This window comes from Acipenser ruthenus, chromosome 12, assembly GCF_902713425.1.
Source record: "Acipenser ruthenus chromosome 12, fAciRut3.2 maternal haplotype, whole genome shotgun sequence".
Classification (NCBI taxonomy): Eukaryota; Metazoa; Chordata; class Actinopteri; order Acipenseriformes; family Acipenseridae; genus Acipenser; species Acipenser ruthenus.
Window position 1 is genome coordinate 39,526,305 of NC_081200.1, and position 15,938 is coordinate 39,542,242.

Below are 15,938 nucleotides of genomic sequence, written 5' to 3' on the forward strand. Positions count from 1 at the left end.
TTATCTCGTACAATATCTGTGATTACAGTGTCTGAGTTTGGGCCACTGACCTCAAACAATGTGGCCATGACGTGCAGCTCCACATTCAACGTACAGGATATCTTAAATTAGTTTAGTTCATGATCTTTGCTTCAAGTTTAATTTGGAACTTTTACAGCACTGGTTTATCGTCTTGCGTATCAAGTTACATGCTGTAAAATTCGTAGCATTCAGTTTCTTCAACAGTACAGTCTCCAATTACAGATTGCTATCCCTTTATGAAAAATAATTACAGGGATCTTTTCTTTCCATGAATAAGATTGCCACAAACTGTGTTTTCTGTTTGCTTTCTGTATACACATCTATTTGAAGATGGATATTACATTTCAATCAGAAATGTGTAGAAACATACAGTACAGTACATACCAGCGTGGATTCCTACATCCCAGTGAACAAACCATTCCAACCGCTCTTACACAGTTAAAACAGAACATGTTCCCATTGTAGGCTAGCATAGGTAGACCAATACAAGCCTTTTAACAGGACAACTGTATAGAGAAAAAGCTGCTAGGTGATAATCTGTAGGGATAAAGCATTCTTAAGATAGGTGTGCTAGAAGGAATGCTTGGACAAAACCTGAAGACAGCCTATTTATGTACACAACACTCCATGCAAGTCGCATTGCTTCAGGATCTAACTGAGTGTGTGTGTGGGCTGTGGTGTCCCAGCAGAAGACGGGTAACATTATTAGCAAGTTAAATCAAGGAACCCACATGCTTCTGTAACATTAACTGGTGTTTTTCTTCTTTTCAAAAAGTTAATTAGAAGTAAAGTTTGCAGAAGTATTGTTTTATTTTTGTATACCATGTGAAGATTTTTTCGATCTATGAAATGTGCAGTTTGTTATGCAAAGACTCCTGCTGTTCAATAAACCTCCAAAAACAATTCTGCCTCTTATCCACAAACCTGCTAACCAACTTGTCCTAGTAACTGTAACATATATATATATTCTTAGTTTGTAATAGAAGCAATGCTTTGTTTAAATAGTTCACTACATTTTCACTCATGAGTTAATTTTCTGAATACAATACATTACTGTTTTTTAACAATAGTCTGGAACATATTCATGAAAATCACTCTGAAAAAAATAAATCTTTAAAATGAGTTTAACCTTAGGGTATGGAGCACCACATCTCAAATGTACATTCAAATATACGATCATAAAAAAATGCTTCTACAAAAATATAAAGTGCTGTCTTACCCAACAAGCTTGACCTTGGCTTTTCTAAAGTCTACAAGACCTGGCTGTCCACTTTAAAAGGGTATAGAAATCCAGACCGAGAGTTAGGACGACCCCTGAAGGTGTAGCCTACAGTATCACATCTGAAGGTGAAGCCTACAGTATCACATCTGAAGGTGTAGCCTACAGTATCACACCTGAAGGTGTATCCTACAGTATCACATCTGAAGGTGTATCCTACAGTATCACATCTGAAGGTGTTGCCTTCAGTATCACACCTGAAGGTGTAGCCTACAGTATCACATCTGAAGGTGAAGCCTACAGTATCACATCTGAAGGTGTAGCCTACAGTATCACACCTGAAGGTGGCGCCTACAGTATCACATCTGAAGGTGTAGCCTACAGTATCACATCTGAAGGTGTAGCCTACAGTATCACATCTGAAGGTGTAGCCTACAGTATCACATCACAAGTCCTGGAAATGGTTGGCTTCAAAGAGCCAACTCTTCTATCTCACCTGAAGTGAAAGGTCTGTTATCTAACGTCTCAAATAAGCCAGTACATTCTTTCCACTCGAAGAACCTGATTTCTTTAGACTGGAATGTGTCTTTACATCTTGTTTGAGACCACAGTGTTTGTAATTAAAAAAACAACAAAAGTGAAAATACAGTGGAAAGTGGCTTTCAATAAACAAGGATTAATACATTGGTATTTAGACCCCTCTATTATCATTCTAAGAATGTATCTCCTTATACAGTATGTTCCTCATCTGATTTGATCCACATTTGTGTATTGTCCTTAAGGTAAATAAGGTTATCCTTGTGCTATCTGAAAGGCTTGTCTTGAGACAATATGGGACACCCGTCACTGAACTTTTCAGATTTACTTTTTAATGGTTTAAACACTGACAAGTTACTGGTGCCAAAGTTTCTGTTTTTCCTGTATTTTTCCCTAAGTGGTGCATCCTGATCTATTGTCTTCAAGTCCCACATCAGGAAGTAAAGACGTCACAATTCAGTCAACAAAGAAACGTCATTTGAAACAATATATAATACACAGGAAGCAGCCTGAGTAAGTAGTGAGAACATTCGAATTGTTATAAATGCCTCAGGCTGTGGGGTTTAGCACTGGCTTCAGGGTGCTCCTTCTGTGCTTCAGACTGAGTGAAACCAGAGGAGTTGGAGGTGGACAGGAGGCCACAATACCTCTGTGTGCACCATACTACTGTATGTGGGCATCTTGAGTCATTAGACCATGGTCCTTGATATTCAGAACAACAAAACTCAGACATTTGTTATTTCACATGGTCCTCATGTTCAACACGATCACTGCAACGTTTTTATTTGATATCTTTTGTTGTCAATCTTCCTCTAACTCTTCCAAGTGGAGAGAGTTGGTCCAGGCAACCAGATTGTCCACCTCCATCTCCCAGAGCTCCTCTTTGTGTCCGCTGCTGTGGTGAGGGTCACGGGAGGACAGTCTTCCTGTCCATTCTGTCTGCAGCGGAGTGCTGGCCTCTTAAAACCGAGAAGCAGTGAAACGAAACATCAAGAGAAACAGGGGAACGCTATGTTAAATATGTTACATCGATGTGCAGCCAAACACATTTTATTGATATATTATATAGTTACTTTTATTTATTTTACAGGGCTTGAAGAAATCGCACGGAATAGCCCATTGGTGTCATGAAACCTTTATGCGCCGAGTGTTGAGTCTACAGTCCTGTTCAAAACAGTTACTGTAGGGGTAGTTTTGGATACAGCAATGGACTAATGGATACCCTTATTAAAACCCTTCTAGTTGTTGTTAATACCAAACAGAAGATGTGCTGAAGCAGCTCCAAACCAAGCATATCAGTGGGAATAATGTGAACTACCAAAATGTAATCTAAAACAGCGTTTTAATATCATTCAGATTACATCCTAGCTTGCTAGACATAACATTGCAGTTCAGCACAAAGTGAACAAAGGAAATGAAAAATGAAACGACCTTTTATTCCCCAAGCAGTAAAAATACATATACAAAAAATACCTTACAAAAAACTACATGTAAATGCATATTCAATATCTTCATTGCCATACAATTGCAACATTACCAGATTTCTGTAAATTCTGTGCGTCCGTGTGACGGGTATCAAAACTAATAATGTCATTCACGTGAAAGCATTTTTATTTGCACATTTTACGAACCATATTTTACAGCTCTCTACATTTTCCCAAGGCATACAGATTGTCTGGTTAGTAGGTGTGCCCTTCTGATCTCACCTGGTGTTCTACTTGGCAGATAAATCCTTTTCATTTTGTTGATTTTTGCCAGTTTTTCATCTATTGTAACATGTTTTTTTTTTGGTTTAACACATGGTCCGTACATGATGGCACTGTACCTGTGTTAAAACATGAAGGCAGTGATTAGGCACCGCATTTATTGTGCATTCATTAATCCTATCTACAGACGTGGTTTTCATCAGTTGCGTAGACAGATCAACTGATACACTGCAATACATTTTAAACATTTGTTCTCATTCATCAAATCAAATGAATGGACGATTTAGAAAGAAAATAATAAAAATGCTGCAAGTGCTTTTTAACGAAGAATATATCTGTCATAGAGATAAGCAGTGTTAAATAATGTGAATGCCATTTGCATCACAAGCGTTTTCATTCTTGAGTCTAATTCCACGTTTTAAGGTCATTAGCTGTTTTGTAGCAGCAACCCCACAGAAATACATGCCTTTATAGGTCACGATGACATGATTTCTAGTTTTACAATTCATCAAGTCTTGCATGCAATACATATATATATATATATATACCAAACATTCTCTTACGCTTCATTTTGTGCATTTGCTTCCTCTGCGAGTCCTGTTCCTTGCAAACCATAATGCATTGCATGCAGAGCAGGTTGCAACACTAACTCCTCCAGCACTGAAACAACAATTAGGCGAATTATTTTTCATTTCAAATGTATACTGTCATTTATAGAGATGTACTGTTAGGCTTTACCTAAAAGAAATCAAATGATGGACCATTATATAAATGTGGTTAGAGAACTCCCTATGCAATAATGTCACACTGTGAGGAATTGAATCATTTGCTCACTGTGTTGTTACTGTGGTATATTAAAAAACACAGAGACACAATGTCTCATTCAAACAACTAATATATTTATAATGTTAAAGTTTCTTACATGGATTTGTTACATGTTGTGTTGCCTTTGATGTGGCAATTCCAGACCAGGTTTTCAAATACTCTTCAAAACATACTCTCTTGACAGTTCTGACCCAAAAAAGAGAATTATAGAACACATCATCTATCAGTGACAGTTTAGCAAAACAATAAAACTATCAAAATAAAACACAAGAAAGACATAAACACAACACAAACTCAACTAGCGTTTAATTAAGAAATGAAGTTTACATAAAATAGGGAACCGAGCGTTTACATCTAGCTAAACTAATCAGTTCATATTTAGTTAGGTTTTCAGATTAAGAAGATAAAAACCAAACTATTAGTTCTTTTAGCATGTAAACTCTACTTAAAATGCACCTTTTCAAACCTGACATCCTGCCTTTCCTTCACCATTAAGCTTTTAACAATGTACCTGTATCAGTCTATTTAAATTAATGATTATCTAAACAGCTACTAATGGCTTATATGACATCCCAAGGTAACAGCCATCAAGACCACTTGACCTTTGCTTCCACCCATGACTAATAAAAGCCTGAGTTTCTACAGGACTCTTTGTTGCTATATCACTGTAAACAGCTATTATTTTGTTGAGGGTGGTATGGGGGTCTTATCTTTCATTCTTATCTCTTAACTTAAATTATATCTCCCCAAATAAATAGGACCTTTCCCTACCAAGTTTCCCCATTAGTCACGGGTGCAGTCCTTGTGGTGACTTACATTTTGCATTACGTCTCGTGTTTAGCAGACAACACTTTGCATGAATGTGTTTTTTTTTTTTTTTTCGTTCACAACTGCTTCTTCCATGGCTCAATTCAGATTCAGAAAACGTTTCTATTTATATGTACTGTGCATATCCACCAAGACAATAAACACAGACCTGGACTGGAATCAAGAGTATTATAAACAGTCTGTAAATCTATCACCAGTTGAAATTCTTTGTCTGTCTCCTAAAATACACTGCATGCAGATCCAGCAAAGTACGGGTGGCTGACAGTAAGAACATTATAGTTATAAATATAAACCGGCCATTAGATGATGTTTCTTTATTTGTTATGGGATTTCTTAGTTTTTATGTTCTTGTGATCAGACAGTGGTGGGATCCTACATAAAACAGAACATAAAATAAATGCTTCACTGCCAAAAACTTTATAGCCCGCCTCCCATCCGAGCCATCTCAAGTAGACAACATTATTGTTAGGGTTTAAAGTTGTGAGATGTCGGTTTATTTGAAATGTGGATTTTTTTTGCAGCTTGATTCAACCTGCATTTTTTTCCTTTTTGCTGCTTGATTTAATGTGCATTTTTTTTTCTTTTAGGAGCTTGATTCATTTCATTTTTTGGAAGTTGCTTACAATTCCACTGTCAGGTTCTGAATTAAAGTTCAATTGCACACCAGCTGAATTCTACTGAGAGCAATGGTGAAGTACTGCCAAGTCCCCCTGTCCCCAGAGTCCCTGATAACTTTGAAGCCAAAACCTTTGAAGTTAAAACATTCCTGTAAACGTCCCATCAGTTTATTTTTATGTCACATCTACAACAGCCACTGGGTGACTAATGGAAAGTTCTATGAACTACAAGATCAGACACTTGCTTAAGTATTTAGTCATATCATGTTTTTCTAATTTTATTAAAACAGGTCACAATAGTGCTCCACCAACAACAGCATCATTATATACGAGGTCATCTGCTTGTCATCTCGAGAACAATAACAATTCATGCTTCAATACAATGGGGTCTTGTTCAGACATCGCTGGCTTGGAGGATTAGATTCACAGCCGAGAAGCCCCCTCCTGAACCTGAAAGTTATACTTTGGACCCTCCATTCATTACAGCTGACTTGAAGCCGTTTTATCTTTTTACACGGTGATGTTAACTGTCGTGCAGTTTCGTTTTATCTTTTTACACGGTGATGTTAACTGTCGTGCAGTTTCGTTTTATCTTTTTACACGGTGATGTTAACTGTTGTGCAGTTTCGTTTTATCTTTTTACACGGTGATGTTAACTGTCGTGCAGTTTCGTTTTATCTTTTTACACGGTGATGTTAACTGTCGTGCAGTTTCGTTTTATCTTTTTACACGGTGATGTTAACTGTCGTGCAGTTTCGTTTTATCTTTTTACACGGTGATGTTAACTGTCGTGCAGTTTCGTTTTATCTTTTTACACGGTGATGTTAACTGTCGTGCAGTTTCGTTTTATCTTTTTACACGGTGATGTTAACTGTCGTGCAGTTTCGTTTTATCTTTTTACACGGTGATGTTAACTGTCGTGCAGTTTCGTTATATCTTTTTACACTGTGATGTTAACTGTTGTGCAGTTTCGTTTTATCTTTTTACACGGTGATGTTAACTGTCGTGCAGTTTCGTTTTATCTTTTTACACGGTGATGTTAACTGTCGTGCAGTTTCGTTTTATCTTTTTACACGGTGATGTTAACTGTCGTGCAGTTTCGTTTTATCTTTTTACACGGTGATGTTAACTGTCGTGCAGTTTCGTTTTATCTTTTTACACGGTGATGTTAACTGTTGTGCAGTTTCGTTTTATCTTTTTACACGGTGATGTTAACTGTCGTGCAGTTTCGTTTTATCTTTTTACACGGTGATGTTAACTGTCGTGCAGTTTCGTTTTATCTTTTTACACGGTGATGTTAACTGTCGTGCAGTTTCGTTTTATCTTTTTACACGGTGATGTTAACTGTCGTGCAGTTTCGTTTTATCTTTTTACACGGTGATGTTAACTGTCGTGCAGTTTCGTTTTATCTTTTTACACGGTGATGTTAACTGTTGTGCAGTTTCGTTTTATCTTTTTACACGGTGATGTTAACTGTCGTGCAGTTTCGTTTTATCTTTTTACACGGTGATGTTAACTGTCGTGCAGTTTCGTTTTATCTTTTTACACGGTGATGTTAACTGTTGTGCAGTTTCGTTTTATCTTTTTACACGGTGATGTTAACTGTCGTGCAGTTTCGTTTTATCTTTTTACACGGTGATGTTAACTGTTGTGCAGTTTCGTTTTATCTTTTTACACGGTGATGTTAACTGTCGTGCAGTTTCGTTTTATCTTTTTACACGGTGATGTTAACTGTCGTGCAGTTTCGTTTTATCTTTTTACACGGTGATGTTAACTGTTGTGCAGTTTCGTTTTATCTTTTTACACGGTGATGTTAACTGTCGTGCAGTTTCGTTTTATCTTTTTACACGGTGATGTTAACTGTCGTGCAGTTTCGTTTTATCTTTTTACACGGTGATGTTAACTGTCGTGCAGTTTCGTTTTATCTTTTTACACGGTGATGTTAACTGTCGTGCAGTTTCGTTTTATCTTTTTACACGGTGATGTTAACTGTCGTGCAGTTTCGTTTTATCTTTTTACACGGTGATGTTAACTGTCGTGCAGTTTCGTTTTATCTTTTTACACGGTGATGTTAACTGTTGTGCAGTTTCGTTTTATCTTTTTACACGGTGATGTTAACTGTCGTGCAGTTTCGTTTTATCTTTTTACACGGTGATGTTAACTGTCGTGCAGTTTCGTTTTATCTTTTTACACGGTGATGTTAACTGTCGTGCAGTTTCGTTTTATCTTTTTACACGGTGATGTTAACTGTCGTGCAGTTTCGTTTTATCTTTTTACAGTGATGTTAACTGTTGTGCAGTTTCGTTTTATCTTTTTACACGGTGATGTTAACTGTCGTGCAGTTTCGTTTTATCTTTTTACACGGTGATGTTAACTGTCGTGCAGTTTCGTTATATCTTTTTACACGGTGATGTTAACTGTCGTGCAGTTTCGTTTTATCTTTTTACACGGTGATGTTAACTGTCGTGCAGTTTCGTTATATCTTTTTACACGGTGATGTTAACTGTCGTGCAGTTTCGTTACATCTTTTTACACGGTGTAATAAATAACACTTTAACCTGCAGGATTACTACTGATGTGATACTATTTAGATCTGCTGTTGTTTAAGACCATTAAAAAGACCCTGATGTAAACTGGTGAGTGTAGTTGCTCCTAAAAGTTTGATCCGTTTGTTTTGGCGAAATTCTGTTCAATTTAGGAAATTTCCAGATGAAATAATCAATGACAGTTAAATGCACGAATAAACATCACAGCAATTTTAATTGTAAAATGCTAAGTGGGAACCTCTGTTGTGTGAAACAGAACCCCAAATTGTATCATTGAGTGTAACTGCACTAAAAAAAATAAATACAAAAAATAACACTGTCATGGAAATAAGGGCAAACCCAGGCATTTGTTAATAATTTGACTTGTGTTTATTATCATTCTCACGCAGCTCTCTCTCCAGTCAATATGCTTCCTCTCATAAAAACTCCTTCTTAAAGAGGTGGGATTGTGAACAGACAGTGTCTGCACTCACACCAGTGGCTGCAGCTGGAAGCAATTCGAGGCGATTCCTCTGTGAACCTTCCCTCAGTGCAAGATACAGCAGAAGGGCCGGGACCCAAGCGCATTCTACATGGGGGGGTGCAAACCGCTGGGAGGTTCGGAGCAACAGTACGTCATTCACCACACAGTATGGCTGCCGGTGACCAGAACACTGTGGATCGCTCTATACAGAGTAATTGTTGTTTCTGCTTACCTACAGTGCTCTGGGCTAGGTCCTGCTGATGGGATCTCTGGTGACTGAGAGGCTGCAATGTGGTCCTCGGAGATGCTGGTTCCACCTAGTGGAAAAAAAGTACTGCTTTAAATGCATAGGCTATATATAAATATATATATATATATATATATACACACACACACACACACACACACAGTACTTATATAATGTTATGATGACAGAATGACAGATCCCACTGACCTACCCCTTTAAATGCCAATGTTTATTTAATTCATTGTGAATCAATACAGATATCACTGTTAAGGTTACAAGAAGGTTAGATCTAAGTTTATTTTAGCCCATTTTGGACTGAAAAAAATCTTTATCAATTTCTGACATTAACAGTAACAGAATCACTTACTGTATAAAACAAACAGTGGAAGTATTTGTAGGTTTCTGATGGCATGGTTACAGTGATCAAATAGTTATTATAGAGTTTACACCGTGCTGTACAATATGTTTGTTTTCAATGCTACAGGAGGCCTTCCTTTTAGTATGGAAATCAGTCCAAACATATTGGAAGTATCACCAAGGGCAGAAGCTGGGTTCAAGGGCAGTTCTTTCGGCTGCGAGAGGGAACACCTGGCATTCTATTGCTGGTTTTGTTTAATTTAGTTGAAATGTTACAATATCCTGAGCTAGGCTTGAAACAGACCCCTCACATGGCTCAGGCCGGCCACACGTCAAATGTGTACCAGAGCCTTAAGGGATATTATTGAGTGATAGCATCTGCTTTTCTTTGTAGTAATAAAAACATTGTTGGCACGAATTATACTGTAATATTTTCAGGAATTTTCATTTACAGTGTACATTTTACCTATATGTCGCACGCCTTTTTTAAAAAGAAATTGCTACAATCATCAACACCCTAATAGCATATCTGGAATGTGTGCAGACTGACAAGCTGTGGTCTGATGCACACACACACAGAAATTTCTTGTGTTCATTGATATTGTATCTAATACAAGGAGCAGCAAAGGTTCTCACTCTGGATCTGCAGGCTATTGCTGACACAGTCTAACACCACTTGTCTGAATATTGATGGCTCCGTCCTTAGCATTTCTGCAGCCTCGGTATTTACAGCATTTTCCAGGACGGGGTTAGACAGCATTACCTAGACAAAGGAAATAAAATTTAAAAAAATTTGAAAAAGTTAATACAAAAAAACATACAAAAAATATGATCCCCTTCAGTCACTGTGTGTGCCATGTTATGTATTCTTACCTGTGTGTCTATTTCATGCTGCATAATGTTTTTATTCTTTTTTTTTTTTTTTTCAAAGTTTTGGCAGGGCAACTTCTCAACTCCACAGAGTTCACACAAACTGTTTGAACATTTCTAAAAATGTATTTAAAAAAAGATAGTGACCGAATAGTGATATTATAAATTTATCATTAGAAACCAATGGATCATTATTAATAGACTAAGGTTTTGTTTTTTTTCATTCAGATTATTACAACGCATAGCTTTCCAGTATCCAAATATAAATTCTGACTGCTAATCGTGTGCACAAAAAAAATGCTGCAAACAAAATGAAATGTTGAAAAACAGTACCCTCTGCTGGCCAATATGTATACGGTTTTTCAAGCACAGTACTGTCCCAATTTTTTGCCATCAGATTATTATTATTATTATTATTTTCTTAGCAGATGCCCTTATCCAGGGCGACTTACAATTGTTACAAGATATCACATTATTTTACATACAATTAGCCATTTATACAGTTGGGTTTTTACTGGAGCAATCTAGGTAAAGTACCTTGCTCACAGTAATTTTCTTTGGTAAATTAGGTTTTCGTATTGCTTATGTTGTGTGAGTCATAGAAGTATTCAGGAAAAAATAACATACAAATCATCTCTGTATATTTTTATTGTGTGAACAGAAAGTCAAAATCAGAGCTATCAGAGCACTGTAGTCTTTGAATTTTGGAGGAACTCAAAGTAGAAAGGAAATCACTTTGACTGCTGTAATATACTTGAAACACATTGCACCATAAGATGACCTGTATTGTGATATGTTTGTAATTGTTACACCCTTATAAATGAATGCAGGCTTCTAGAGCTGTCTGTGTTTCTGGACCTCTGTACACAAGTATACACATGCACTGTAGCAGGTGACCAGTGTGGAGTAGTGGTTAGGGCTCTGGACTCTTGACCGGAGGGTCGTGGGTTCAATCCCAGGCGGGGGACACTGCTGCTGTACCCTTGAGCAAGGTACTTTACCTAGATTTCTCCAGTAAAAACCCAACTGTATAAATGGGGAATTGTATGTAAAAATAATGTGATATCTTGTAACAATTGTAAGTCGCCCTGGATAAGGGCGTCTGCTAAGAAATAAATAATAATAACCATTCCAGGCTTGGTTGACAAGGAGCGGGAGTCTAGTGGCTGGACCTTCAAGATGCAACTTTATGAACTGAAACCCAGCACTCATATTTTGCTATACTCAAATCCATAATACAATATGGCTGGAAAGATGTGCCTTCTGTACAATATAATGCTAGTCTTGATACCTGTACTGTGAGTAGAATACTAGTGAGGGACAGTCTGGGGTTCCAAGCCTCTTTACTGTCAAGGAAGTCGATACATGGTCTTCCCGAGTCTTTATCCACTAGACGCCATTGAAAACAAAAAAATAATCAGCATACGCAGCAGCCTGTAAGAACTGTATAGCATCGTGGAAGGCACTCCAAAGGTTATCGATTTTGTTTTACTAATGCAAACACAAGGCAATCATTTAACACACACAATGCTGCATTCATTCGATATTGTTATTCACACCAGTAATAGTAAACATATCATGCATTAGTGTCACCATGTCCTCAAGCTTACCGTTTGGATGGAACGGGATAGTGTTGAATACAACGGTTGGTGGGACACAGTTGTAACCCTCACTGTATCGCAGATACAGCTGAACCACGCCCCCTTTGGATAGGAAAGATGTCGTTTATTAATTGAAAGCTGCGTACGGCAGGAATATAAAGAGAGTGATATACAGTTTCAGTGGATGACTAGTCATCGCATAGCAATTCAGTTCAGGTGTTGCAGCATTGTGTTCCTTTTCAAGGTCATGCAGACAGAATCAACCAACCCATTTGTATGACTGCGTGGACTGCATTCCTCACATACAAAACGACTTTGTCATGGGAGTTTTTTTTCCAAATATGATGCCTTTCCACCCACATTGGCATAGACCCCTGCACTACAGACGCATTGAACACAGGGTGCTGCTGGGCCATCATACAGTTTTGGTGGCAATGAAATCTGGCAGAATACATTACAAAACCTTTTTGAAAGGGTTTCCGCCCACACATGCTGTACTGTACGAGTGGATAAAGCTTACTGCCAGTGTAAAAGAACATGACTGCAGTCTCTGTGAGTCACCTTGCTGTAACGAGCTGTACCAAGTATTACAATAGATTTGCATTGTTCAAATAAGTACGGTATTTGGTCAGCTTGTTATAGTGTAAAAACAAATAAGCTTAATATAGACAAGGGCTTCATGGAAGACTCACTTTTATCATTATGCAGGAACATACTTCTAGTGGATGTAATAAATACCACATTTGCTCTCAGAGTGTGGAAATAGGCAAGCCAACTAAAAGTTGCAGTGTTCTCACCATTCTCCGCTTTCATAACATTTTCATTAGTAGAGCACACCGTGCCAGTAGATAATAGAGCATAACTGCTAAAAGGAGCAGCGTCTGTGAAGCAGCACTGTAACATACTGTGACCCCTGCTGGTGAGACAACATTACAAGCTCTAAGTGCACTTCATCCAGAGTGCTTTACCCCAAGGCTGGATGATAATAACTGCTCTGATCTGTAATGATCTGTAACTATCTGTAACTGTAACTATCACGAATACAAACTGCTTTTGCTGGATGACCCAAGTTTGCAGCTGAGTTTCTATTATCAATATGATCGACTGCCTGATTCTTCTTTACCATTAAAGCTGCTGCTTTAAAATCTGTATTGAAACCCACCCACTGTGTCACCGTATTTAACAGACAGCCAGCTCACCTTCCCATAGAGAATCCTTCAGACCCTGGACTCTGGCTACCCATTCCAGCAGGTTGTCACTGACTGGTGCTGCAGAAATGCCCTGCACAGCCAACAGAAATACACACTGTGAAGAACATGAATACAAAGACGACTTATCCCTGAGCAAGCCTGAAGGTTGAATTTGAGGCCACTGTTAAAATTACAACTAGGGGTGTGTGCACCTGTTATTTATTTCCCCTTCCTATTTCCACTGCACAGACAGGGGGGGAGAAATTACCTGGGTACACCCCTCGTGGTCATTTTTATACTGGTCTTCGTATAAAGAAATTCCACCTTAGTAAGACTTGCTCAGAGACAGACCCAAAGGTTAAATATGCTGGTGACATTATTATACATGTTTGAGTGCAGGAACAGTAATTAATAAGGATTAAAACCTCAGATCACAGAATAATACATTGATTTAAAAATAACAGCAAATCCAGAGTGTATACAGTATGCAATTAACTGGTGCAATTTAATTTTTCCCCCAGTGTCAAACTTGCATGCTGATGCATATGTTATATCTTAGTTCAGCTGACTAGAATCTGGTTTCACTTGAGTTAGAGACTCAGATAGGATTGGATGGCTTACGGGGACAACAATTCACGCTGTGTTAAATGTGCATCGTTGAACAATGTGTGTCAGATTAAACAGCCCCGATCTGGAGCTTCAGAAAAACAAATGCTGTCACTCCCTTATATATTACATATTTAGAAAAAAAATGGACTGCACCCCATTGCAGAGCAATGGCTCCAATGAGACCAGTCTGTGCCCCAGTACTGGTCTCCTACACCCCATTTACTCTACATAAATACTGTTCGATCATCGCGTTTTGAATTGTGAATGCAGTGAATGGCAAACACGTGGTTTCAAAGCGTCCAATGAAGCCCACGCTATCTCTGGGGTCTTAAATTATGAAACCCAGTAAATCATATATTGTGTGCTGGGTTGTCCTGTGTTATACAAATAACATATCAGGGGGGTGAGGGTGGGGTTGAGAAAACCTACAAAATGACATTTTAAAATACTGTACAAAACCGATTACTTACAAAAAGATTAGCTTTCTGAAGCTGTAGATAATCTCTCTCCAATAGTAAATAAGCCCTGGAGTGCATGGCACGCGGAGTTTACAGTCAGGCTAAAAAATACAATAAATGAGCAGAACCAGAAATCCTTTATCACATCGTATACCACAGTGTGGTAATTCATTATGCCCGCAAAACAGAGCACAGCTGTTCAATTGACTGGAGTTAAACACGTTACAGTAATCTTTGGTATACTAAAGCTAGTGAAATGCACATCACTGAATACACATACAGTCGTTATTTGTCACACTGCAGTGTAATGTACTTTCCTATCAACAGGAGTCCACACAGCTAGCGAGATTTGTTGGTATTGTAAAATAATAAAGAATACAAAAACACAACAAAACGCACAGGCTATAATAATAATAATAATAATAATAATAATAATAATAATACGTTATTGCACTCGTAGATAAATACAGTAGAGAAAAGTATTTCTGAAAAAAATATATATTTAAGTTACAATAATATGCTGAAACCCAGTTGCCTAATGACGACAAAATCACAAACCCTAAACCTCACCCACAGACAATACAGCACCGAGGCGACACCTGCTTTCAGCTTTATTTCAATATTTGAAATGAATGACGTTTAAAAAGAATTGTTAACACCAGCTTCCAATGCACTGTGGCTGCCTACTCTAAATTATACTAAAGTTTAAAGTTGTAAAGTTTATTTAAAAAGAACGTGCAGACGATTTCTGTCTGTCAACCCCGCGCACTTACCCTCTTTGCTGCTTTGACGTATTGTTTAATGGTTGTTAGGCAACAGCTGAAACACATTGGAAATTCGCAGGACTTGACTTTACTGACATCTAGTGGACATATCGTACAACTGCAGCATTTCGCAGTTGAAGCAGAGCGATCTTCATTATGGTTATGTATACCACACAATATTAATTAGTCCAGATTGGCAATGGGTAATCTTTACTTTAGTTTTGGTTCCTGATTAGTCATCAAAGCCCCCAAAGTAATGCATTAAAAAAAAAAAAAAATAAGGCCAAACAAGACAAAGTACAACACATAGATTAGTTTTCTTATTTTTATTTTGCCACATAAAACATTTGTGCAGCATCCTCTCACAAATACAGAAAGGCACCTTGTTCCAATACAATAACGGTGAGTTCTAAACCTTCCGCAATTATTGATCTGGATACTACTATTAAAGACTGCTTACAAAGCACAGCACTAGTAAAACATTTTGCACAGACACAAAACATTCAGCACTTGATTCACAGTCTTTAGTTAAAGTGGTTTCAACAGGAATATATCAACACAAACAGAGGATACCTGAATACAACTGCAGATACCTAGGTAGGGAAGTGTTTAAAAAACAAAAAAACTTCATTAAAAAAATTGGGCTTTTTGGAGTTTTTTTCCTACATCTTAGACGGCAAATATCCAATTGGTCTTCTATACAAGAATGTTCACATGTCAAATTACGCAATTCATAAATAATAGAATCATTTCCCAGAGATCAGCAAGAGAACGCACGGCTGGCCAAAGTTTCTGGAGTTGCTTCCGCTGTCACTTCAGTGATTCATAGTATAGTACCCAGCTGAAGTGTAGTGATTCATAGTATAGTACCCAGCTGAAGTGTAGTGATTCATAGTATAGTACCCAGCTGAAATGTTGAACAAATGATTGTCTTCTGTACAAGCAGGGTTTGGATCTTTGCATTAAAGTTGCATAGCAACAAATATATACAAACAATGAAATCTAGCTACTTATATAAAATGTATTTGAACAGGATTTAAAAAAAGAAAAATGTCCCCGTAATTCTAAAACACCAGTCCA

The 15,938-nt window shown here is 37.7% G+C and overlaps 1 protein-coding gene across 2 annotated transcripts; it reads right to left on the bottom strand.

Annotated features, from left to right (window-relative positions):
* Positions 1-1,604: 1,604 nt before the first annotated feature.
* On the bottom strand, positions 1,605-14,912 carry LOC117416461 (ubiquitin-conjugating enzyme E2 U-like). 2 transcript variants are annotated; one of them, XM_059035105.1, is made up of 11 exons: positions 14,868-14,912; positions 14,107-14,195; positions 13,037-13,118; positions 11,847-11,939; positions 11,528-11,625; positions 10,003-10,129; positions 8,995-9,079; positions 4,406-4,494; positions 4,047-4,143; positions 3,484-3,602; positions 1,605-2,736 (listed from the first exon to the last, which is right to left on the bottom strand). In XM_059035105.1, the coding sequence occupies exons 2-11, from the start codon at positions 14,170-14,172 to the stop codon at positions 2,579-2,581; spliced, it is 1,014 nt and encodes a 337-aa protein (XP_058891088.1). In that variant the 5' UTR covers positions 14,173-14,195; positions 14,868-14,912; the 3' UTR covers positions 1,605-2,578. The 2 variants fall into 2 exon arrangements, with proteins under 2 accessions (XP_058891088.1, XP_033883432.2); XM_034027541.3 differs by lacking the exon at positions 14,868-14,912 and having other exon boundaries at positions 14,107-14,845.
* Positions 14,913-15,938: the final 1,026 nt, after the last annotated feature.

What these genes read in the sequence shown, in the direction of transcription:
- LOC117416461 (XM_059035105.1), bottom strand. Translation starts at nt 14,172, where the DNA reads ATGCACTCCAGGGCTTATTTACTATTGGAGAGAGATTATCTACAGCTT. An exon ending in TTCAGAAAGCTAATCTTTTT is followed by an intron (nt 13,119 to 14,106) that starts GTAAGTAATCGG and finishes TTGGCTGTGCAG; the next exon opens with GGCATTTCTGCAGCACCAGT. An exon ending in GTATTCTACTCACAGTACAG is followed by an intron (nt 10,130 to 11,527) that starts GTATCAAGACTA and finishes TCCTTTGTCTAG; the next exon opens with GTAATGCTGTCTAACCCCGT.